At 47.7% G+C, this 25,360-nt stretch overlaps 1 protein-coding gene across 11 annotated transcripts in view; it reads right to left on the reverse strand.

Annotated features, from left to right (window-relative positions):
• EPS15L1 (epidermal growth factor receptor pathway substrate 15 like 1) overlaps positions 1-21,272 on the reverse strand; it is an 80,104-nt gene extending 58,832 nt beyond the window's left edge. For 10 of the 11 annotated variants that reach the window (XM_054693340.1, XM_054693339.1, XM_054693342.1 and 7 more), the window contains exons 1-4: positions 21,162-21,220; positions 2,201-2,242; positions 1,940-2,029; positions 1,472-1,519 (exon numbers count right to left, since the gene is read on the reverse strand). In XM_054693340.1, the coding sequence (XP_054549315.1) occupies positions 1,472-1,519; positions 1,940-2,029; positions 2,201-2,242; positions 21,162-21,194 (213 nt within the window). In that variant the 5' untranslated portion in view covers positions 21,195-21,220. Of the gene's footprint in view, positions 1-1,471; positions 1,520-1,939; positions 2,030-2,200; positions 2,243-21,161 lie in introns of all 11 variants that reach the window. The other variant, XM_037506084.1, reaches the window with a different exon arrangement.
• Between the last annotated feature and the right edge of the window lie 4,088 nt (positions 21,273-25,360).

A 25,360-nucleotide genomic window follows, 5' to 3' on the forward strand; every position in this document is an offset into this window, starting at 1 on the left:
ATTACAAATCAATGTATTTTCAAGAAGAATGAGCTCTTGACACTTAGGAAACACTAAATTGTGTAAGTAGCAGACTTCATGTGTTTAAGACTATAAATGATGGATCAAATACGTGATCACCTTTCAAAAATAATTTGAAACAGACAGTTGTTTGGGAATTAACATTCTTGATGCACTGTGATCCCCCTGGTCTCACTGAACAGAGCACCCCTCCATGCCCATCCCAACCCTGGACCTGCTATGGATTCAACTCTCACACAAGAACAGAAGATATGAACTTAGCCTCCTCTTAACCCAGAATTTGCCACACCAAAGGTGAGTAGACTTGCAATATCACCTAATTTTTTTTAATTGATCAAATGGCCTGAGACTATGGAGGGTTTTAAAGCTATACACAGAGTTCAGTTTTATAACTTCTACAAAGAGATAAACACCACCATCTTATCTCAGACTATGTCCACACAGAATGGTAAAAAAGGGGAACTAAGGAAGTTCAGAGCAGCTACATCAGCAAAATTAACTGGTTTCTCTTCCATATGGACCCTGGGGACCTGTCACAGGCAGATGTGCAAAATGACACTCATGAAGGGAATAAGGGCTGGTGCCTTTCCCAAACAGGTCAGATCACAGACCTGGGACTCTGGGCACAACATCCTGAAAATACAGTTTGAGGAAAGCTGAACTAAATTAAACATATGGTCACTTAAAATCATTTGTAAGTATGTAACTTTCCATTTATAGAACATTCTCAAAATGACAAAATTATGATGCAGAATGAAACAGAAAATAAGAGTGACGACCAGGGTCAGCACAGGGGAGAGTCTTTGGGTTACTGGAGAGTTCTGTGTCCTGGCCGTGTTACATATGTAACATAAACTTATGTAAGTGACAAAACTACATAGAACTCTACAGTAAGTCCTCAATGTCATCAAAGGTTGTTGGAAACTGCCAAGTTAAAGCAAAACAACATATAATAAAACCGGTCTTTAAGTAAGGTCTTTTTATTCAACATTGTCTAGAATAGTTTTTTTGTTTTATTCTCATTACTGCTACAACATTGAAAATGGCCTTATTTGAGGACAAGAAAGCACATGTGAGACAAGTCAGTGCTTCAAAGGGTCTCTGATTTTGTGCTACACCAGCTCCAGGTGCCATGCTCCAGGGACAACAGAGGAAGGCTACCTGGAACTCTGAACAATCTTGCAACTTCCACGAGTCAAGTTATTTCAAAATACAATATTTTGAAAACATTTTAATCACATATAAGCACACAAAATATTAAAAGATATGCTAACCATGAAAGATGTCTCCAAAGTGTTCAAAAGACCTTTATTTCAAATAAACTTTTCCATTTTAACAGTAACAACCACACTTATGACTAGTGGCACTTGTCAATGCAGATAACCAGAAAGGAATGCAGAGTGACCGGCTCAGCCTCTCTACTCCTCTGTACACATGTGTATATATATACCTGTTTGTCCAAGAACCCTTTACCTTCTGGGTCAGCCAAGTCCCATATCTGCAGAAACACAAAAATGCTGGTAAGTATGACTGCCAGTCGCTGCCCATTTATTCCCAAAACAAGCACACAGGCTATGGGGAAGCAACCTGCTCCCTGCAGGAATACAGCCAGTCAGTGGCAGAGCCCAAGAACACGAAGACATTCCAAAGCTAACAGGATTGATTATACCCTGGATCCCCAACACAAATCCATAATCAGTCAAGACTCCAAAAGCACACAGGCCTTGTGTCTGCTACCTAAGCAGCAGGTGGTGGCTGCCATCAGATCATGTGAATCCACCAGCCCGGAGGTCCCAGGTGGCCAACCCATGCCACAAGAGGGTTGGCCCCAAAGAGAGGGGTCTGCACAGCTGGAATTCACGTGCAAGGGAGCCCCAAAGGCACCACAAAAGAGATCATCCTGCTGGTCTTCACATACCTTCCCAAGAATAATGTCTGAGAGTCCAGACTTCTTCAGAAAAAGCGCAGCTTCACTAGCCCCAACTCGGCCTGTGTATGCTGGATCTACCTGGAATTACGGGATGAAACCTTCAGCCAACAGAGCAGCAGATGAAGCAGCAGCCATCACGCAGACTGCAGGCCAATAACGCAGAGAATAGGAAGGGACTAGAGGCCACTGTGGGCTTCAATTTCAGACCCAGCTTTCCTGGTCAGTCCAAAAGGACCCAGTGAAACTTACCTGCTTATAATAAGATTCATATAATGGATTTCCAGTGGGAATCTGTAAACAAAACCACAGATAGTAGTCAGAACCCCTCTAAAAAGAAGTGTCATTCCCTTATCATTGTAGTCACCAAAGTAACCAATAATGGAGGTCACGGTGCAATCCATGTCCTCAGCACACAGACTTCAGGTTATTTCCAGATCCTGGTATCACACATACTCCACTTAGGAAAAGGGAATGCTGATGCTATTTAATAAGTCCCAAATCCTGCACCAACAGTGTAGCTGCCTCAAGTGGAAGAACAGAGGTGATCCCACTCACCCAGAGGCGATCCCACTCTGAGCCATGGGATTCTAATTTGTACAGAGCTAAGAGGAAAAGAGAAAAAGACACCTGTCCTCCCAGACAGTGCTCTGACTCCAAAATCAGAACATTGCCCCTGCACGTCATCATGAGTCACCAGACACGCAAGTTTCAAACTGCTCTCCCTGCCCCAGGTCTTTCCACACCCATTACATCCTCCAACAGCCACCAAGGACTGCAAGTGAATATGCACTGACAGGCCCTGCCCAGAAGAGGAGCGGGCAGTGAACACTCCCACAGTTGCAGGCAGGAAGTTCAAAATCCTCAGCTTGACACAGACACTCAACGTGCCAGTCATCAGATCCTCAGGATGCAGCTGTTCAGAGGATGTGACCACCTCAAGGAAGGAGGTGAGTGGCTCATGTGGCTGATGGAAGCCACACAAAGTCACTCCTGAATCTAGATTGGGTGGCAGCCAGGCCCACACTTCTCACTATGTCCAGGGCTTCTTCCTGACCTCAGTGACTGTCCCCAGGTGGGCTGGTGCCCGCTATACTTGCTGGCTGTAAAGGCTTACACATGTTGCTGTCATAGTGCATGGAGGTTGGAAAACCTGCTGCTCATTAGTGACCAAGGCCAAGTGAGAAATTACATTACTCTTAATTGTTTAGAGGAACAGGTCCGTGAATGGCTAAAGACAAAAGCAGGGGAAATGAATACCACATGAGAGGTATGCACAGTACTTATTTAAATATTTTCCTGTGATTTCTCATAATGAATAAAACTGGGGGAGGGAGTATCTTCCAGTTCTGATCACTGTATTTGAACCAGCCTAACACTTGCATATCACTATGTTATAAAGAGTTATTTCAGGTTAAAAATAACACAAAGATTACAGTCAGCTTCTCTGGGGGATGCCCACACCTGCAAATGTCTAAAGAAGTGAAAGTACCAAGACCACCACCAAGACAGAATGAAAACAGAACAAGAACATAAAGATCTGAAAGGGAAAAGTAAAGTCAAAACAAAAAAAGGGAGTGGGGAATACTAAAAAGATAGAAAAAAACATAAAAAAAATGAAAATCAAGAAAGGCTAGAGATTTGGGAGTGATAACACGAGGGAGAAGAACGAGAGGTGAAAATGTAGCTGCAACAGCTCTTACCAGGGCCTGCTGACACCAGTGCTGGGGAGGCTGTCACCCTTAGTTCTTATGACCTTGGACAGCAGTGTTCTCCCTCATACCTGTTGTGACCTCTTAAGTTTAAAACTCTCAATGTTTTAAAAACACATCTCCCAATATGAGTGAGGTGGACAAAGGAAGCAAAGCTATCCTCCTTGCGGTTAAAAAGGCTACCTGTCATCTGTCAGTAAAAGTAACAGTGACCAGATCCAAACCTCACAGCACTGACTGGCTTGTGGGACTGAAATGCAGAGGCCACCAGTTCATGCAACAAAGGCCCCTGTCCCACCAAAAATCAGAGTGGTAGAGGTCTGAATACATTTCCAGTGGAATATTTGTTAAGGCTCATATTAGACAGAAGTTTTCAAGCAACTAGGGAAAAAAAGTTACAGGATTTGGGGCATACAAGGTTCACAAGTGTCTCAAACTTCCCAAATGCTTCTAAGCTACAATATCCACAACTAAGAGTCCCCAAAGAGTCCTAAGAAGCCTATGAAGCAGCAGAGCCTATGCGTGTCTGTGTTGAGGGTGTATCCACAGTCAGGTGGATCCCAAATGATCAACAACTGAAGAAATTCACAGAGCATTCCTTCAACCATTCCCTCTAGCCCTGCTATTGGTTTAGGTTAAGATGGGACAACACAGCCTCCCTGGTAGTGCAAGGGGTTCAGATACAACCTATGAAGCTATTGGCAGCCACTGCAGCACAAGTTCAATCCTCAGCCAGGGAGCTACCTACATGGCGCAGCAGACCTCTCCTGTCTCACTCGCTGCTGCCCTCAGCAGTGTATTTCAGTATATCTGTCTATTCTGTTCTCCACTGTGTCTCTGTTGAAGCCTCTCACCCCCCCCCCACACACACACCTCTGGCCTGTACCCCAGTTCTTGTATGCATAAATAAATAAATCTTAAAAAAAAAAAAAAACTAGAAATTACCTTTAAAAAAAAAAAAAGATGGGACAACAGCAGGTAGAGATAGAGGTCCATGTAATCACACACACTTTAGGGACTGCAGAAACAGAGAGGGAAAACACCAGATGCAACTGGCACTTCCCTAACTACATTACTTCTGCCTAGATGGTGCAGTCGCATCTGCAAGCTGCTGGACAGGCCACCCATGCCACCAATTCTCCAATCATGGGCAGTCAGTCCATGGTTAGCTACTGCACAGACCACGGCCACACCCAGCACATGGTCACAACCACTAGGTAGATAGCTGTGTGCTGAGAGCTGGCAGCTGCCCACTGTCTGACCCCAAAGTGAGAGAAGGGCCATGCCTGGGTATAGGCAGAAAGTGGGTGGGCCAGGGAACAGGCTTTTAGTATAAGAGGTTGCAGGCAGTCTGGAGATGGTTTCAAGAACAGGAGCAAGATGGAGCCACCTGGGCTGATATTCTCCTGCATCCACAGTGCAGACAACAGCTTCTACTCAGTTGTATCTGAATTATTGATAAGCTTCGCTGTAACTTTCATCAAGACTTAAAACACTAAAGAGGGCCTCCCCGGTGGCACAGCGTTTGAGTGCTGGGTTGCGAAGCTGCCCGCGGCCTCTGCGGCGCCAGTTCGATCCCCGGCTGCTCCCCGGCCACCGGAGGAGGGTCCCACATGGCGCGCAGACCTCTCCTGCCGCCCGCTGCTCCCCTCAGCAGTACCTCGGTCCTTCTGCCTGCTCTGCTCCCCACTCTGGCTCTGGTGAATTCTCTCACCCTCCCGTGCTTCTGACTGTACTCAGTGCATGTATAAACAAAACAAACAAACAAGTAAATAAATAAAACATGCCTCTATTAAAAAAAAAAAAAAACACTAAAAGAGATAAGCAAGAAGTTCCTGTGGTCTCTTGGTTCCCCCTTCAGCTCAGATGCAATTTACCAATGGGTATGACAGGGAGGGGAGGACACTGAAAATATGGTCCTTTCCTTCTTTCAGGAGGACTAGACAACCCCACAGTCCTGCAAACACATGTGATTTTAACACCAGGATAAAACAAGCTCGAAATGAGAATACAGAACCACTTTGGAAGGATGTCGCTCTAAGGATCAGGGTTCCAGTCACTCCTAATCCTCCCAAGATTAAGCCCACCAGGTCTGACCCCTACTTCTGCCCATGGGCAGGACTGTTACTATATCTTTATGCCTGAAACAAAATCCCCGATCTGCCAGGAAAGAACACACTCTCATGCAAAACAGAGCAATTATCACTGGGTTTATGAGTTCCAAATGGACATTTTTAAAGCAAATTTTTTTTTTGTTTAAAACTTTTGGAAAAAAAAGTATCTGCAATTCCTTACCCTGGTAAGTAGTGGGTCACACTGTTGAATGTTCACTGTTTTCTATCTAGTGCCTACTTTAATCCTCCCAACAATGCTACAGGTCAGGTACTACTATTGAGACGATGGTGAGGTCACCTTGTCCAGGGTCACATAACCTGAAAGGCAGAGCCAGAAGGGCACCCAGGCAGTATGTCCCTTACTTCACACCTTGCAGAAAAAGCCCAGGCTGGACAGAGCACAGCCCCGTGTGCAGGCTTGCCTGGGAAAAAGTGCACACATGATTACACAACAGGATGTTTTATTCACCCTGTTTATATGGACTTGAACATATAAAAAGACCTGAAAACCAGTGCAGCCTGCTTTCTCAAGAAAACCCAGACCCCAGGAAGGCTGCATTTTTCAGAGCTATTGCCAAGTTTTAGAGGAAGTTAGGCACTTTGCACAAGAAGACATCCGGGTCTGATTTCCTTCTTGGAAAACCAGACACTGATACAAAAACACAGCCCAGAGATATATTTATTCAAGTTAGTTCCCCCTCAGCTAACTCCACAGCCCTCCTGAAGGCTGCCCATATTGGACAAGTGAGGAAGATGGTGCTTGAAAAGTATCAGGAAAACACATGTATCCCTAACCTCCCTGAACTGCCAGCTCCCTCCAATTCCCAGTCTGAGCTTTCTAAACCAGAGCTAAGGTAAACATTGTGGAGAGAAGGACCAGGACATGATAAAGGGTCTTCGTAAGTCACAGGTAAAATGGACAGACATCCTGATTAAAAATGGGCAAAAATTGAGGCTATCGGATGGGGTAGGAGGAAAACAGAAAGCAAAAGGGACAGGTGGCCCAATGGAGGCCTATGGGTGTCTTGGTGGTGGATGTAGTGTGGTGACATACATCTGAAGAGGTGTTATCCCATACCGCTGAATCATATACAATATCATAAACCAATTTGCCTCAATAAAAAAATGAGCAAGGTCGAAGAGAAAAGCAATTCAGAAAGGTGGGGCAACTGTTCAGTATCTGTGTTACAAAATAGGACAGAATGCCAGAATCTGCTGTCAGACTGGCAATGTCAGAGAGAGGTGCTGTACAGGGCCTTGCTGCATAAAGTGATACCAACTGGCCTTTTTGGAGCCCATACAGCAAAGTCAGGACAATGTGCTCACCTGTGAGGTGCAGGTTTAATCCAATTCCTACCAAATTCCTACAAGATTTCTTTGGAGATACCAACACAACTATCCTAAAATATTATAGAAAGGAAAAAGAATTCACTCACTAAAACAACTTTGAAAAGAAGAATGAAGTGGGGAGGAAGGACTAGGGTCAAAATAAGAGGAGGGTGCAATTGTATGGGGAATATAACCATAATGAAAATGCATACATTGTGCAAAGATAAAAAATGATGTAAGAATTATATAAAATAAAATATTTTTAAAAATGCAGACTTCAGTTCGCTTAACATATTGTACTCAATGTTTAGTACAGCTTTATAATGGCCCCCAAACGGAAGCCCAGGCCTCCTTCAAGGGGTGATAGGTTATTGAACTGTGGTCCAAACATACCATGAAAAACCACTCAGCAATCAAGAGGGATGGGGTACTGATTCATACAACAACCTATAAGACCCTCAGAGGATGATGCTGAAGGAAAAGGCCACTTTCAAAAGATCAGGTTCTACCTGATTCCATTATGTAACATTATCAAAACGCTGAAACGATAGAAAAGAGCTGATAAGTAGCTGCCCGGGTTACGAAGGGGGGAGGGGCGCAGGAGGGGGAGATGCTGGGGAAAGGAGAGTGGAGAGTGGCTGTAAAAACATCAGGGTCCCTGTGAAGATGAAACTGCTCTACACCTGGCTATACAAAATTTCAGTGTGTTAGTCCTGATATTGTACTATATATTTTCAAAATGTTTCCACTGGAGGAAAGAGGGTGAAGAATTTACAGGCTTGCACTGTTTTTTGTTTGTTTGTTTTTGTTTTTACAGCTCCACAAGAATCTTATAATGAGCTTTTAAAAAAGAAAGAAAGAAAACTTTTTAAAAGACACTTAGGAGACCTTACAACCTTTTTAGACAATCGTGAAATTTGAATATGTAATGGATAAGAGATAATACTCAGGAATTATTGTTAATTGTGTGATTGTGATGTGGTACTGTGGTTATACAAAAGGAAAATAGTTCTGTTAGAGATGCGCACTGAAATATAATTTCTAAGTTTTGTTTGTTTTTTTTTAACTCAGATATAGTACTATATATGGCAGGAATTCTAATGGTTCAAGCTGCTTCAGGTTTAAGTGTGGTAAATAAAGAAAAGCTTTATCACTGGTAGGATCAAGCTTTTGTCAGACAATAAAAACTACCATTTCCCTGCAGCACTACCTGTAATAGGCAAATTATGGAAACCTAAGTACCCAAAAGATAAGTGGGTTAAGATGTGGAAAATATACACAGTAGAATACTACTCAGCTGTTTAAAAAAAAAAAAAAAAAAAAACGAAATCTCGCCATTTGGACAGAACTACATGGATAGAACTACATGGATAGAATTATAGTAAGCAAAATAAGTCAGGAGAAAGGCAAAACCTTATGTTTTCACTCAAATGTAGAATATAAGGAAACAAAACAAAGAAATATATAAAACCGCACCAAAACAAACCCTTGAAATCTGACTGCAGAATTGAGGCTACCAGAAGTGGAGAATGGGGATGAGGAAGGAGAGGGGGCCCAACAGAACATGGTAAAGGACTAGTGGTGCTTTGGTGGTGGGTGTGGTGTACTAACATATATCTGAAGAGGCGTGAACCCCTAAATAATATAATGTTGTAAACCAAATGTTATCTCAATTTTAAAAATGTTACAATTAAAAATAAAATAGGACAGAACAGCACACAACAGTAAAACTGCACAGACAGCAATTTGTGAGGTGGATTAACTATAAGATCATTTGCTAAGAGGAAGAGGGATCCAGTCCACCACACAGTTAGAATCTGTTAAGTTTGCAGTCACCATAACCACAGGGGATAAAAATGGTGGGACAGACACCACAGGCTAATAGTGATTCTTCCATGTGAACCGTTGCCTGCACTTGGGCATTCTGAGTTCTCCAGCACTCTACATTAGCTCACACTGCTCTTGTAAACTGGACAGAAAAGGGAAAAGAAGCACAAGGGAAAAAGAGATTCAAAAGACCCAAATGACCATACAACAGAGGATGAGCTAAAGATAAGTGCAAAGGCTTTGAGGTCTCTGTTCCACCCATGGGAACTCAGGCAGGATCTGTGGTGGGCCACAGAAGTGATGGCTGCAGCTCCAGTCCAATCCGAGGAGCACCCAGAAGTGAGAGAAACACATCTGAGAGCTGAGACTGAGAGAGAAGTGACAAGGCAAACCAGCCAGAGGGGTGAGCCCAGGGTCAGATGTCTTGGCGGGGAGAGGGAGGACACAGGAGGGACAGGAAGACGGAAGGCGTGACAAGGGTACAAAGGCTGCCACCTCTGTTTGAAGTTCTCCGCCTCACCCTCCCGCTGCAGGGAAGCAGTACTACACCAAGATCAGCAGGGCCACCAGACAAATGTGGACATAAGTCCTACGCCACCACTGAAATGCTGTGCAACCCTGGGGAGGGTAAGAAGTCTCTCTGTGTCATAGTTTCTTCATTTAGAGAATAAGAATGAGCAGTCCACCACTCAGGACAGGCATGGCAGAGCACCTGTCACATGCTGGCTGTTCCAAGTCCTATTCTGTCCTGCCACTTTCCTTCCACAGCCCCAGGCAGAAATATATCCAATCCATAGAACCCGCACCCATCCAGCTGTCATCTCAAGTTCCTCCTTCCTTTCCCAAGAAACTTCCTGAAAGGGAGATCTTCCTCTCAGACTTGGAATTCACTCACTCACTCAATACATAAAGGTTGAGTTCACACTAAAAGGAAGCACCAAGGATATAGAAGTGTGCAGGGGAAGCACTAGGGCTCAAGCACAGAAGCGAGCAGGCAAAGTTACCCTCAACTGCAGTGCAAGTGCTGGAAGGTGACAGCAGAGGTACAACCAAGGAGGACAGGTGAGACTCACCAGCAATTTACTGTGGCGACACACACAGAAAGGGGACACATCATTCACCTTTAACATGGTGCCCTAGCATGTTCCCACACAACAGCAAGGTGGGACTCTCACTGTCAGGCAACCTCCACTAATGCCTGCCTGGAACCAGACACTATACTGGGTGAAGGTGCAGTGGAGAGTAAGGGGACCCCCAAATCTTGGAGCTCCTGGTGTGCAGGAGAATGTCACTAGACGTAACAATGAACAATGGAACAGCCACACCGAAGCTCCAGCAACAGAGCAGAAAGAGACACTGTAGGAGGGAAACACCAGGGGTGTGGTGCCCTGGGGAGAGGGGACAAGGACAGCAGTGCAGGGATGGGAGCAAGATGGAGTACAGCCACAGAGATAGTTGGGGTGGGACTTAAAAAGGGCAACAGTTGGGAGCTCCTGGAACTTTGCTGGATGTATCCGGCCTCCCGCCAGGGTGTTCACACACCCACCCCACCCCAGAACCAGGTCAGTGCAGCATATCTCTGTGCTTCCTTCCTCCCTCTGAAGGTAGAAATCATCAGCCACTAGCACCTACTGCTATTCTGCAGTCACTAAGCTCAGCTCTCCAGTTCCATTATGAGTAAAGACCAGCACTAGTGTGGTCAGAGAACTAATACAAACACAGGAGAGCAATGGTGCTGGCAGGGGCAATGCAGTCAGGAGGCAGAAAGGGGACGTGTGAGAGTCAGGTCAGAGCAGCACAGGCCACTTTCCCACCCTCTTCTCTCTGCACACACCCAGGAGGCCCTGCCCACACCCAGCCCCAGCTGTTTCCCTCTCCTTTCCATTTTTTTTTAAAAAGATTTATTTATTTATGCATTCAAGTCCTGGGATGTAAGCCAGAGGTGAGAGGATTCACCAGAGAGAATAGGGAGCAGAACAGGCAGATCTATTGAAATACACTGCTAAGGGGAGCAGTCGGCAAGACGAGAGGTCTGAAGTGCCATGTGGGTTAGTTCCCTGGCCGGCCTGAGTTCGATCCCAGGCCCGAATGCTACAGTGACTGATGACAGCTTGAGAGCACTGTGTCTTTAACCCCTGTACCACCAGGGAGGGCCTCTCCATTCCATTTTGCACATGGCATCCCCTGCTCCAAAGACTCTCTGAGTTTGCAGGAGTATCACAAGTCCTAACCTTAGTTCTCAACACACCCACAGCCACCCCGTGCCCCTGGAGGCTAATTTCACTACACACTACACACACACACACACAAACATACACACACACTCACCCACAGACACACTCAGACACTCATACTTACATACTGCCCTCAGTCCCTGCCTTCCTTGGGGGTATACCTTTTGCCCTTTGTCTTGGTCCAAATTGTTCCCTATATGCTGAGAAGGGGGGAGGTCCTCCATCAACTTTATCTCCCAGTCCCAGCACCAACTCCCTGCTCTTAGAAGCTTCCAAATACAACCCCCCAATTAAATGAGTCTCTTCCCCATCCCCCCTATAGAACTGAATTCATAAAATGGACACTTGTTAATATCTGCTATGTATGCAGGCTACTGTATGACACCACCCCATACATTTTCAATTTCTGGGGTTGTAGGTTTCACTTCTATTCCATCCTCTGTGATGCTGGGCTCTAAGTAGGCCCTGGGTGAATATTTGCTCAAACAAGTACAATCTAAATGGAGTCCCGGGAAGGGAAGGGGGAGATGAGTGTAGAGTGGGCATTGCTTGGCAGACATAGCTCTACTACCCAGCAGCAGTGGAGGACAAGCTACGAAGCCTCAGTTTCCCCACCTGTAAAGTGGGAATAACACACTGGGGCCTCCCTGGTGGCGCAAGGGGTTAAGCACAGCACTATGAAGCTATCGGCAACTGCCGGCACAAGTTCAATCCCTGGCCAAGGAGGTGACCCACATGTTGCAGCAGACCTCTCCTGTCTCACCCGCTGCTCCCCTCAGCAGTGTATTTCAGTGGATCTGCCTGTTCTGCTTCCCACTCTGTCTCTGGTGAATCCTCTTAACCCCCTCCAACACCTCTGGCCTATAACCCAGTTCTTGCATGCATAAATAAATCTTTTAAAAAATTAAATAAAAAAAATAAACACAATATGAAAGAGCACTCTTTGTCCATGAGAGCATATAAAACTGAAAAGCACACCCTGTGTGGATCAACTGACAGACACACTTGTTACTATCATTGTAAATCAGTTCCTCTTCCCCCCATTTCCATACACACCCTCCCACAGGGGAAGAAGACAGGAAGCATGAGGCAGGGAGGGGTGGGGCCCAGCGTAAGAATCCTGCCCATAGGGGGCGCCCTGGCTCCCATCTCTGCAGGCAGCACTGACTCTTCACACAAGAGACAAAAATATTCCCACACTCAACTACCATCAAATGTAGTGAGAGGAACTGACTGCACTCCAGCGCCTAGCTATTCCAAGCATGCAGCCATCAATCAACAGATAGTTATCACCTTCCTGCTTCAAGGACAGGGACAGGCTACTCCAGTCCTCCTTGGGAGGCACAGTGGGGAAAGGAAGATGAGGCGATGATGGCAAAGGTCTGCAGGAACAGCAGTGGAGGCAATTCATTCCATCTCTGTGCATTCCATCTCTGTGCACTCCACATCATCTCTGAGGGTGTACACACTGTGCACTAATTACCTGAGTGCCCCACTACAGTTAAACCCATCTGAAGGGGTGGGGCTCAGTTTTATTCATCTAGTCCCAAGCCAGCAGACAGCAGGGGTCAGAAAACTGGTGGCATCTCCAGATGAGCTGCTTCTCAACTGTGCCTAAATGTAGGGTCTTGGCAGTCTGGGAGACCTGCAGTAAAGGTGCTGGGTCTTATATCAGCTAACACAGCTGTATAGTGCTCTATCCACCCAGAAAGGTTTCTTTCTCAACATCTTTTGTACGCTCAAGAACCTCACTGCCCCACCCCGGTATCACTCACCCTTGCTTAGAGACCACTGTCCAAAGCCCACATAACTCCTTCCATCACCCCTCTTGCTCTTCAGGAAACTATCTTAGGAAGACCTCACTGTACTTCCTTCTTCACTGAGCCAGTATCCAGCTGGGCATTCCCTGAGTAGTCAGTCCTGCCGTTTGAACATGTTACTTCTCCCTTCAAGAATCTGCCAAGGGGCCTCCCTGATGGCGCAGGGCTTAAAGTCTCAGCACTATCAAGCTATCGCCAGCCACTGCAGCACCAGTCAGGGAGCTAATCCACATGGCACAGCAGACCTCTCCTGTCTTGCCCGCTGCTCCCCTCAGCAGTGGATTTCAGTAGAGCCACATATTCTGCTCCCCACTCTGTTTCTGGTGAATCCCCTCTCTCTTTCACACACACACACACACACACACACACACACACACACACGCACCTCTGGCCTATACCCCAGTTCTTGTATGCATGAATAAATAAAAATAAATCTTAAAAAAAAAAAAAAGAACCTGCCATGCCTGATCAAGGCATTGTGGGAGCGGACCATCAATTAAATAATTCCACCAACAGAAGATTATAAAATGGTATGTGGTAGAAAGGATAAGGCCTTCCTATGGGCAGGAACAAAGAAGCTGGGTCTATCCCTGAGGAAGTGATATGCAGGCCAAGATATAAATTAAGAGCAGAGATTAACCCAAGGATGGAGAGGAAAAGAACATTCCAGAGTGGCAATAAATGGCATGTGCAAAAAATACCTGTGTAGGCAGCTGACATTTGGGCAGAATGAGGCAAGAAGGTAGAAGAGGGAGGTACAGGATCCAGGTATGCTACTTGATGGCTGGGACAGAGGCCCAATCCAGTCCACAGACAGCAATCAATCAGGGTGTACAAAAGGAAGAGAACTGACTGTATCAAGCCAGTTCAAAATGTAATCAGTAAATCGATTCTGCTATCAAGACTACAATAATCACAGGCAGATCTGGATAGAAATTTGAGGAGATGGCTATTTATGGAAGGATCCTTTACTTCCCCCCCCCCCCCCCCCCCGCAACAGTTAGCACAATAAAAGCTGGGTCTGCTTTGGTGGGCACAGCTTTTTTTTTTTTATTCTTTTTTTTTATTCTTTTTTTTTTTTTTTAAAGATTTATTTATTTTTATACAAGAGCTGGGGTACAGGCCAGAGGCGTGGGAGAGTGAGAGGATTCACCAGAGACACAGCAGGGAGCAGAACAGGCAGACAACCAAAATACACTGCTGAGGGGAGCAGCAGGCACAACAGGAGAGGTCTGCCACGCCATGTGGGTTTCTCCCTGGCTGGCTGGGAATCGAAACTGCGCTGCAGAGGCTGCGGACAGCTTCATAGTGCTGCACTCAACCCACTGTGCTCAACCCACTGCGCCACTGGGGAGGCCCTATGGCGGGCACAGCTTTTAACAGCTAGTGGTTTGTACTGTTTGCAGGAGCAGTCTCTGGGGCTGCTGTTGTCTGGCAATGAAGCCCACTGGCTCTAAAGCAGTGAGCAGGTCTCCTTGCCTCCCCCACGTCTGCTCTCAGCCACTCTCCCGGCAAGCAGACACCCCATCAGTCCCTTTGTCTTGCATCCATTTGCAGGCCAGGCACAGACTTCTGTGTCCCACTTACCAACCTTCTTCCCTTCATCCCTAAGTCACGCTAATTAAAGGGGGATGCAGACCCCAAGTCCCAGTCCCAGTCTCTCTTCAGTCCTTTGAGCTGGAGCTGCAGATGCTCATTCTATTTGTCTCTGAGCAGCCACTGCGCCCCACCTTCCCAACTCCCCCAAATCCCAACGCAAATGCAGCTCCAACTAAAGCATGTCACCCACTCCCGACTCCCAATGGGACCATCCATGGCCTGGGCCTCCACTGTGGCCTGGGTCAAGCCCACCCTTCTGCATTAGCTAGGAGCCCTTCACTCCTCTTAAAAAATAGGAAGTCTTCCCATCCCCCCTTGCTTCTAATGAAATAAAATTAAAACAATTAAATAAACCTGTGAACAAGTGATCTCACTACTGGACTCTTGTGGTACCTAATGAGTAAGTAGTATGAACACTTTTTAAAAATATGAGCTCACACATTGTGGAAATAAATGGTAGCTTAAAAAAAAAATCCCAAGAGGGCCTCCCTGGTGGCACAGCGGTTGAGCGCTGGGTTGCGAAGCTGCCCGCAGCTTCTGCAGCGCAGGTTCAATCCCCGGCTTCTCTCCGGCCAACAGAGGAGGGTCCCACATGGCACGCAGACCTCTCCTGCCGCCCGCTGCTCCCCTCAGCAGTGTACTTCAGTCCTTCTGCCTGCTCTGCTCCCCGCTCTGACTCTGGTGAATTCTCTCACCCTCCCGCGCTTCTGACTATACCCAGTGCTTGTGTAAATAAATAAATAAATAAATAAATAAATCTTTAAAAAAAAAAAAAAAAATCCCAAGACAGGAAACGCCAGTGCAATGCAAAGACCTGGACCTGGGTCTGAAGAGCCATGTCTGTACAAGGTGCAATCTATGGCAATGATGTAAAGTCTCTGTGCCTCAGTTTACCCTTTTGAAAGTGAAGATAAACTAAACAATCCCAATGCATTTTCTACTTGGAGAGGGCTTCCTGTATGGAGAGGACTTCCCAGACCTCAGAGCTGGGCTCAGGACCCTGTATTATAATTAATGCTCACAGCACAAGCCCACTGCCTCAGACAAGCCACATATACATTTCTGGGCCGCCTCCCCTCAGCTCCATGGGGCAGTGTAATCTCAGGGTCACTGCTACAAGCCCCTCCCAGAAACTGCCAGGCAGAGAGAAGACACCGAATATATAATGCTGAACTGTGACATGGAAAACAAGTGGCACTTTTGAGTGCATAGCCCTTGGATACAGGGCAGGGATCGTGATGCTCTACTGTCACAGGTAGATGAAAGATGCAGAGTATTATTCCTAATCTGCAGATGGGAAAAATGAGGTACAGAAAATACTGTACAACATGAGGGCACTGAATGAACTCATGAACTGGGGAACCTAGTATTGAAAAACAGGTCCCCAGAAAAGGCCTTAAAAATAATGGGACTCAGACAGGAAGGACGTCGAGTAGCTTTCAGCAAAGCTGCTGGCCGCCCAGGTCAAATCAAGGTGGAAAGAGCTTTTCAGGTACCTCTCCTAGGGTGGTAGAGGTCGTGCCTGCACAGTCTGAGGCACTGGAATAGTCACATGGCTCTCCAGTACCAAGAAGGATAACCGTCACTCCACTTCCCAGGTCAGCTATTCAAGGGTTAAGAGCTAGTGATGGGGGGCCTCCCTGGTGGCGCAAGTGGTTAAGCACAGCAAGATGAAGCTATCTGTAGCCTCTACAACATGAGTTCAATCCTGGCCAGCCAGGGAGGTGACCCACATGGTGCAGCAGACCTCTCCTGTCTCGCCCGCTGCTCCCCTCAGCAGTGTATTTCAGTCAATCTGCCTGTTCTGTTCCCCACTCTGTCTCTGGTGAATCCTCTTACCCTCCATACCTCTGGCCTGTACCCCAGTTCTTGTATGCATAAATAAAAATAAATCTTAAAAAAAAAAAAACAGTGATGGGAAAGCTGTTTTAGAGTTTGAAAATGAGAAGAGGAGACAAAATTTACATATTCTTGCTTAATCCAGAACGACTTGGTTGACAAACACCAGGCAATTCAGGTAAATAAGACAGAAACAATCAGGGAATTCTGGATTGTACAAGATAGGGACAAATTTCACTCTAAAACCTGGCCCTCTAACCAAAAATGTATACCTCATAACCATTAATATTTTAGTGAGACAGAGAGCCTACCAATTATTTTGAAAGAAAAAACATAAAAGGATAAATAAATGTCTCAAGCAGTCAGCATTCATTTCAGATAAACTGGTCGGGTGCTGCAATGGGCAGGGTGCCCAGCAGGCCACCTGCAAGAGGGAATAGACAGATGTGGGTACAATCCCAGCTCTGCACCTACCAATTGTAGGGCCTACGCAAGCTACTTATATCTGATTGGTCTTAGTTTTCCATTTGCAAAATGGGAAAAATGGCACCCATTCTAAAGAAGATATATCTAGAATCCATGTCAGGAAGCACATGACAAAGGTGGGAAGAATCCGGTGGCCTGGGGAGTAGAGAAGAAGAAAGATGGAACCTCTTGGACACAGGGCAGATTCTTTGTCATTGAACCCAATGCATTCCTCCAGTTACCTTAAACTTCCTACCTTAGGAGGCCACACAAGGGAGCCACAGAGGAACAGAAGGGAGAACACCCATTCATGTGGGGCAGGGGGCAGACACCACCAAGGAAGTCACACTCAGAGATCTCTCTCTCTAGGGCAGCCAGGATGCAGCAGGAGCCACAAGAACAGGGTCATGGAAGGGGTTAGGCCTGAAAAGCACAGGGGAGAACAAGGAGTCTTTGTGGAGATGATAGAAGAGTGAGAGAGTGGGCTAGTAAAGTCACAGAGAATGGGAACAGGGGGTGTGGAAATGCAGGGCCAGGTAAGGTAAGGAGGACTCACTGAGGGGAGAGGAAAGAGTGCCACTGGAGGGCCTCCCCTGGTGGCACAGCGGTTGAGCGCTGAGCTGCGAAGCTGCCCGCAGCCTCTGTAGCGCTGGCTCAATCCCCGGCCACCGGTGATGGTCCCACATGGCGCGCAGACCTCTCCTGCCGGGCCCGCTGCTCCCCTCAGCAGTGTATTTCATCAGTCTGCCTGTTCTGTCCCCCGCTCTGGCTCTGGTGAATTCTCCCACCCTCCTGCACTTCTGACTGTACCCAGTGATTGTATAAATAAATAAAATCTTTAAAAAGAAAAAAAAAGAGTGCCACTGGAGGTTTCTGGAGCAGAGTGGTGGTTGAAGAGGCATCTTAGAAGATAATCTCAAAGCTGTGTGGGACAGAGAACCTATGCAGAGTTTGGACAAACCCAGCCTGGAGAATTTGTGGGCATGGCAAAGAGGTGGCCATGGCCAATTCGAGTCCGGCTGGCTGGCAGAACCACTAGAGAAACAAGAGGCTGGACTCCAGAAGCAGGGCAGGGTAGGGGGACAGAGTGGTCTGATGGGAAACACCACAGAGATGAGCAAGAATACCAGAAAGGTTCAAGGAGATTCAGCCTCCTGGGTTAAGAATGGCAAGGCAGCCAGCAATCTCGGAAGGGACATGGTACAAGGGGGTAAAGGGCATAGGTACATTTCCGGAGTGGGAGAGGAACTGCTGGGTGGCAGGGAGAAACATAAATCAGTGAGACACCTTGGAGAGAGAAGTCATTCCCAAAGAAGAGACAAGAAACTCTTCAAGTTAACAAGTTTTATATTGAGGGTCAGAAAAAGCTGTATAGAGAGCAAGATGTCACAGATATCAGAGTCCAAAGTGAAGCTGACGACACTAGTAGGCAGTGTTGGGGCAGTTGGAGACAGTCCCTCCTCCCCCAATCCACAGACCTATTGGCTAACAGCCATCCCAGCTCCAAGGGCGCCCTACACCTCAATCCAACCAAACCACCGCCTCTTGCTCCCAGAGGTTCCCAACTACCCCCAACGAGATATCACCCTGGACTCACATGGGCTTGTCCCCAGGGTGACACCCCTCAGCTGAACTGGAAGTGCCTAACAGGTCTGAGTCTCACACCTGGCCAACAGTAACACCTCGTCCAGAACTTCACTTGAGGAGAAATGTTGCTATGACATGACAGAGGGAAGGAAGAAAAACTGGCCAAGTCCTCAGTTCAGGTGGGGTACAGGAAAGGAACATGAGAAAGCACGGAAATCAGCAACCTGACCTTATCAGAGGCCAAAGGACCCAGATGTTGGTCTCCCACAATTCCACCTTCAACTTTGCTCCCACCCTAGTTTCCAGGTACCACGTGTGAATGGCACTGGGTGGTGCAAGTCACTGGTCCCTGCCTTATGGGTCTATGTGATGCCTCCTGGATGCTGAACATAGGGCCAGGAGAGCTGAGTAAAATGCCTGCTCTCACTGGGTGCACGTGTCATGGGGAGAAAACAGCAAACATAGCCACAGACACTGAGGATGTGACTATTGCTGAGGGGTGACACATTACTGTGAGGGAGGACTACTTAAGGCAGGTGACCAGCAAAGGGTTCTGGGAAGAATGACATTTGAGCTTCCTCCTAAAGGAGGGAAACGAGCCAACCCTGGAAGTGCCAGGGGAAGAAACTGGGAATAGTGTTTTAGGAAGAAGGAACAGTGACAGTCTGGACATACTGAGGAGAGGGAGCTGGAAATATGGGAGGAACAGAAAACTGGCAAGTATGGTTGCAGTGTGGATGCCAGGAGGAACACAAGGTAGGAGAAGCTGGCTGGCACCCAACCAGGTGAAGGGAATTGGAATTTTATTCCAGAAGGTTTTCAGCAGGTGAATTTCATGACCTGATTCCGGTTTTCATTTCTTACCTCACAGCTGTATATCACGGTCTTCCTCTAAAGCTGATCCTTCAACAGTACAAACAAGAACCCCCTCTGATAATCAACATATTTAAAGGCATTTAAGAATCTCCAAAGAATTCAAAAAACATTAGCTACTGTCATCAAAGTTCAAATGAGAGCCAATGTCAAGATCTGATAGGCAGTTTTAAAAACATTCCCCCCAAAAAACAGGAGCAGTTTCTAATTAAAAGGACCTAAGCAGGGCCTCCCTGATGGCACAAAGGGTTAAGCACAGCACTATGAAGCTATCAGCAGCCTCTGCAGCACAAGTTGGATCCCAGGCAGGCCAGGGAGCTAACCCACATGGTGCAGCAGACCTCTACTGTCTCACCTGTTGCTCAGCAGTGTGTTTCAGTGAATCCGCCTGTTCTGTTCCCCACTGTCTCTGGTGAATCCTCTCACCCCCCACACCTCTGACCTGTACCCCAGTTCTTATATGCATAAATAAATCTTAAAAAAAAAAGAGCCTAAGCAAGTATCATCCACACACATACACATGAACACCCTAAAATGGAGCAACTTACTGCCCAACATCTGTAGGGCACTCAACAATTTATAGAGCACTTTCCTATCTGTTACAGGAACTTGTTAATTAATAACCACTGGTCTTTAATGCTTTTAATTTAGTGATAATCTTAGTCCTGGCAAGATTTGGCAGGTAAGCATGTCTAGCTCCTTGGATTCACCTACCATCTGCTCTCCTAGGATCTGGCATTCTTACTGCTGTGGTGTCTATTCCCATGTGTCCAGATCTTCCAGAGAACTAGATAATAATCAGAGAATGTATGACTGAGTACTTCCTAGTGCCAGACATTTGTTCTGAGTGTTTTACAAACTTAAGCTTCACATTATCCAATATTTTTTATATTCCCACTTTCCAAATGAGGTGACATCCAAGGACACCCAGAGGAATAAGTTCTGGAGCCAAGATTTGAAAACAAGACTGTGACCCTATGTCCTTTCTCTTAGTTGTGCTGCATCGTTCTAGCCAAGCGCTTAATTCAACACAGGTATTCAGCAAATAAACGCGACTGTTATTAGTACTCAGGTAGTTTCTCCAAGTTAGCAGAGACCTTGTCCACGGGTAGCTGCTGCGTTCCCTGGCACATCTGACGGACATATAAATGAATGAACGTCCCTCCCAGAAAAAGGGCTGTATGCGCATGGTTCTTTCTGGCACATCTCTGTCGCGCCACTGATACCGGCCCTTAGTAAAGCATCAGGCTGATCTGAGGACATAGAAAGACGCCTTAAGATGCGCGCGGTCCCCTTCGCCCAGTTAAAAGGAGTGGCGGAAGCAGCTCCCCAAGGGAGAGAAGGATGAATCCTGGATTGCATTACAGGCAGGTCCAATCTCAGACGGGACTCGGCCTTCCACCCCGGCGGGTACACCGTCTCCCCCAGCTGGGACGCTGGTGAGACAAAGACTTGCGGGGTCGCCACACCGGTGCGAATGCTCGCTCCCCTCGCCCACCTCAAGGGGAGAGAGCCCCACGCCATCGTGCACCACCCTGTCTGGGAGCTTCGGCGGTGACGGGGTCGAACCCGGGCCGAGCGGACACCCGACGCGGCACCGCCCGGTCGCCGCCCGCGGAGGGTCGCTCAGGAGAGGGAGGCCGCGGGTCGGGCCGGCCTGTCACCTTCAGAACTGCCTGTCCGCCCGCCCACTCGCCCGTCCTCTGCGAGGGCCCCTCTGAGTGAGGTGCCGTCCGGTGGCCAGGCCTTCCCACGCCCGGCCTCCTGCTGGCCCGTCCACTGCCCCTCATCCCGGCCGCCCGCAAGGCTCGTACCTGCTGGGCGAGGGGGATGAGCGGGGCAGCCATCTTCCCGCGGACTCGGGCTCCGAGCGCCGGGGACGGGGGCGGGGCCGCGCGTGCGCGCTGGTGCAGAGGGCGGTGCGCGCGCAGAGGGCTCGGGACCAAACGAGGGGAAGGAGCCGACGCAGGACTGCTCACGCGCGGTCGAGTCCGGGGGCGGGGTCTAGTCCGGGGGCGGGGTCTAGTCCGGGGGCGGGGTCTAGTCCGGGGGCGGGGCGGGGCGGGGCGGGGGGGAGTGGGGGGGTAGGGGCGGGGCTGCGTGCACCTAGCCCGCCGAAGTGGGCGGAACTACAGGGGGCGAGGCGGGTAAGCTTAGGCTCGAAAGCCCAACAGAGGGTCCACCCTGGATCCAGCCCCCAGACTTCCGTTCCTCAGGCGGTTCTGCCGGCTGTCATCCCTCTTGGTTCCTTTCGCCTGCTGGGTCTTTGGCTGGCAATCCGGTTCCCCACCCCGCGCCTGACCCACGCACTGGGGGTGGGGGTTCGGGGGGTTGCAGTCCTAGGATAACAGGGCGGGGGGAGGGGGGCGCGTGCATGCATGCGTGCGTGCGCGCGCCCGTGTCTGTGTCTTTATCTGTTTGGGTCTACCCTTGGAGATTCTGATAAACTTGATTGGTGACTAAACCTCTTTACTGAAGCAGCACCTGCTATGTCTGGAGTTATGTCCCAGCTGCCACTTTCTGGCTGTATGACCTTGGCAACTCACTTAAGTAGCCTCTTTGTGCCCCAATCCTCTTTTCTGGAGGCAATGGCAATACTCTTTTGCTACTGTTCCACCTCTGTGCCTCCAATGTACCCATACAAATCAGGCCCCTGCTGATTGTGAGCACTGTTACTAGAAGGGGGTTATTTACATTCATCTCTGGTCAGTGGGAGAAGGTCCACCCAGGCAGTTGACCTCAGCAGCACAGATTTCTTTGGAGCAGGTCAGCCTTCCCTTACCTGATGTCTTATGATGGTGGCGTATTTCCCAGACAAGCAGGAAAGTTGGGTCTCAGGGGCAGGAACAACCTCCATTCTGGGGTCTCATGAGCTGCTGCTCAAGTGTCTTCAGCCATTTGGTGTGCCTCATACCATTCAGATGAGTATTGTGTGGTTTGGAATTATTCAACAGCTATGCATTTGGCCTGACCATAGGCACTTTGAAAGTGCACCAGGCAGACAAACTAAAGCAGGGTCCCACCCTGGAGCTGCATCAGAACCACCAAGGTGGCTTATTAAATAGATGGGGTTTCTGATTCTGATGTATAGATCTGAGCTAGGTTGTGATTTTTGCCTAACAAATCACCAAGAGGTGCAAATTTTGCTAATTCCATTTTGAGAATGTTTGGTCTAGAAGAAGGCAACAGATCAACCAAATCATCACAGGAAGAACTAGATTACTATACACAGCAAGGTGTCACACTTGAAGGTGGAGTGTGTACACACAGACTGTGGGGGCTGGGGGCCATCACAGCCTGGGGAGGGTTGAGTGAGGGAACACAGTAACACCAAGGACTTGGAACTCAGAGAGCAAGACAGTTCTCTAGAAATGCTGGATCACGTGGTCTTATTTCATCATTCTTAGCACAAGGTGTTGTATAAGACCACGCATGAACTGGCCTCATCCCTGTTCTAAGAGCAATGGGAAGCCACCAGTTTTTTAATATAGTCAAATTTGCATTCTAGAAGGGCAACTGGATGAAGCTGGCAGTGGATGAGAGGAGAGAGATGGAAACTGGGCCTCCCTGGTGGTGCAAGGGGCTAAGACGAAACCTATGAAGTTGTCCACAACCTCTGCAGCACAAGTTCGATCCCCGGCCTGTCAGGGAGCAACCCACATGGTGCAGCAGACCTCTCCTGACTCGCCCGCTGCTCCTCAGCAGTGTACTTTGGTCAATCTGCCTGTCTAGTTCCCCACTCTGTCTCTGGTGAATCTTCTCACCCCGACACCTCTGGCCTGTACCCCAGCTCTTGTATGCATAAATAAAAAAATCTTTGGAAAAAAAAAAGAGATGGAAACTGTGGGGCCAGCTGGAAAGATATGGCAGTGGTCCAGAATTGGGGCCCGGAGGGTGGGGTGACAGAAGCTTTTAGCTGCCTTGAACACTTTTTTTTTTTTTTAAGATTTTATTTATTTATTTATTTATACAAGAGCCAGGGCACAGACCAGATGCGCAGGAGGGTGAGAGGATCCACCAGAGACAGAGCGGGGAACAGAACAGGCAGACTGACGAAATACACTGCTGAGGGGAGCAGCAGGCGAGACAGGAGAGGTCTGCCGTGCCATGTGGGACCCTTGCCAGCAGGCTGGGATCGAACCAGCACTGCAGAGGCTGCGGACAACTTCACAGCGTCGCGCTAAACTGCCTGTGCCACCAGGGGAGGCCCTGCCTTGAACACTTTATCAATCCATGTTGCATACGGAAAAGAGAAGTCACTCTAGATATTTCAAGCAGGTCAGTGATACTGGAGATTGAGTACAAAGGTACTGGAAAAACAGAGTACTTAAGCTTACTCAAAAATTGCTCTAGCGTGGGGTCCAAGGACAGGCTGCCCTAGGATATACCAAAGTGGCATCCTGATTATTTTAAGTTGAAGGAAATTGTGAGGCAGTTGATTTAAGCATATGGTTTTGCCTAATTCTCTGTCTCCCTAAAAACAGAAACTCAATCTCTGTGGTGGTCCCAAAGGTGAGAGACAGCCTACTGCCCAGGACTAGGGTTTGCAATGTTTTCAATACCAATGTATATAACCCTGCAAAATTCCTTGTTTTTAAATGTCAAATTTTCTTTTGATCTGTGTGTCCCTCCCTTGAAGTGGGAGTGTATTATCCCTTTCCAAATTATATGACCTCAATGGAATTGAGCAGATGACAGGCTCATATTCTATGTACAAACATAAATTTTGTCTTTTTTCTTGCTAGTCGCTCTTGTGTCAATTTATTATTAGGATAGCTAAAAGAACCAAAGAGGGTGAGGGAAGCCCCCCCCCAAAAAAAAAACTTTCCCTTTGAAGGGCTTAAGGTCAAGAATGAAAAATGTTACCCCCAGGATCTCTGGGCACTGAACAGGAACCCAGATGCCTGCCCTCAATAACCACTGCTATTTCTGCCACCATTGACTGTCACTGCTATTGTCATTGTCTCCTAAGGCTCTGGCAGAGCCTGAGAAAAAAAGTTTCTGCCTTCTGCAGGAAACTGATAGGTTAGAGAGTCTGGGATGTGTCATGTGCAGGTTTCCAGTCTCCATGTCAGAGTCAGTAGGAGTGGTAACAGAGACCCAGTGGCATCATCTTGACTGGAAACAGAGGTTCAGTGACATGAGTCCCACCCAGCATCCTGAGGGGCCCGGGATTCCCTGTGCTAATGTGGCTGCCACACTGGGCAGTCCCATTCTGGAGCCTTTCTCACCATCATCCAGAGCCACACTATAGAGTAAGACAGCCACTCACCACATGTGGCTGTGTAAGTTTAACTACAAACAAATGAAATTAAAACCTGTACCTCCATAGAAAACACAACAAGAGTGAACCCTGATGTAAACTAGACTCTAGGTGGGAATGATGTATCAGCATAGGTTCATTAATTGTGACAAATGTACCCCTGTGGTATGGGATATGACAGTGAGGGAGGCAGTGGGGGTGTGCAGGAAAGGGTCATTGGGAGGAGGACCATGAGCTGGACCATGGGATATAGGTGTCCCTCCACCCCATCCCCTGATCTTAGAATGTATGTTCCACCCACCATTCCCACAGTGGCGGCTATTTTCAAGGACACAATCCAAACCTCTAAAGAGTAAGTTGTTGAGACCATTTGGACAGTATATATGACTGAACCCCTACTATAAATTTAAGATTTGGCAGGTGAGTGTGGTCTTATGACCACCCAAGACAAATGTGTAAGTTCCCTCATTAAACCTGTCACAAACCACTTTGAAGGGGCCTGCCTTGATCTTTGGTTCCTCTCTGCCCTGTGTGTAAAGGGTTAGTTTCAGATTCCAGCTGGGGAGCGCTCAAGGTTTGGAGCCAAAAGTGTGTAGGTGCAGAAATATAAGGGGTCCTCTCTATTTTCTGCTCAGTGTTGTTGTGAGTCTAAAGCTGGTCGAGGGGGCCTCCCGGGTGGCACAAGAGGTTAAGTCACAGGACTGTGAAACTATCCGCAGCTGCTGCACCAGTTCGATCCCCGATCCTGGC

Source organism: Talpa occidentalis, unplaced genomic scaffold, assembly GCF_014898055.3.
Source record: "Talpa occidentalis isolate TD23 unplaced genomic scaffold, MPIMG_talOcc4v2.1 talOcc4.12, whole genome shotgun sequence".
In the NCBI taxonomy this organism is placed as follows: Eukaryota; Metazoa; Chordata; class Mammalia; order Eulipotyphla; family Talpidae; genus Talpa; species Talpa occidentalis.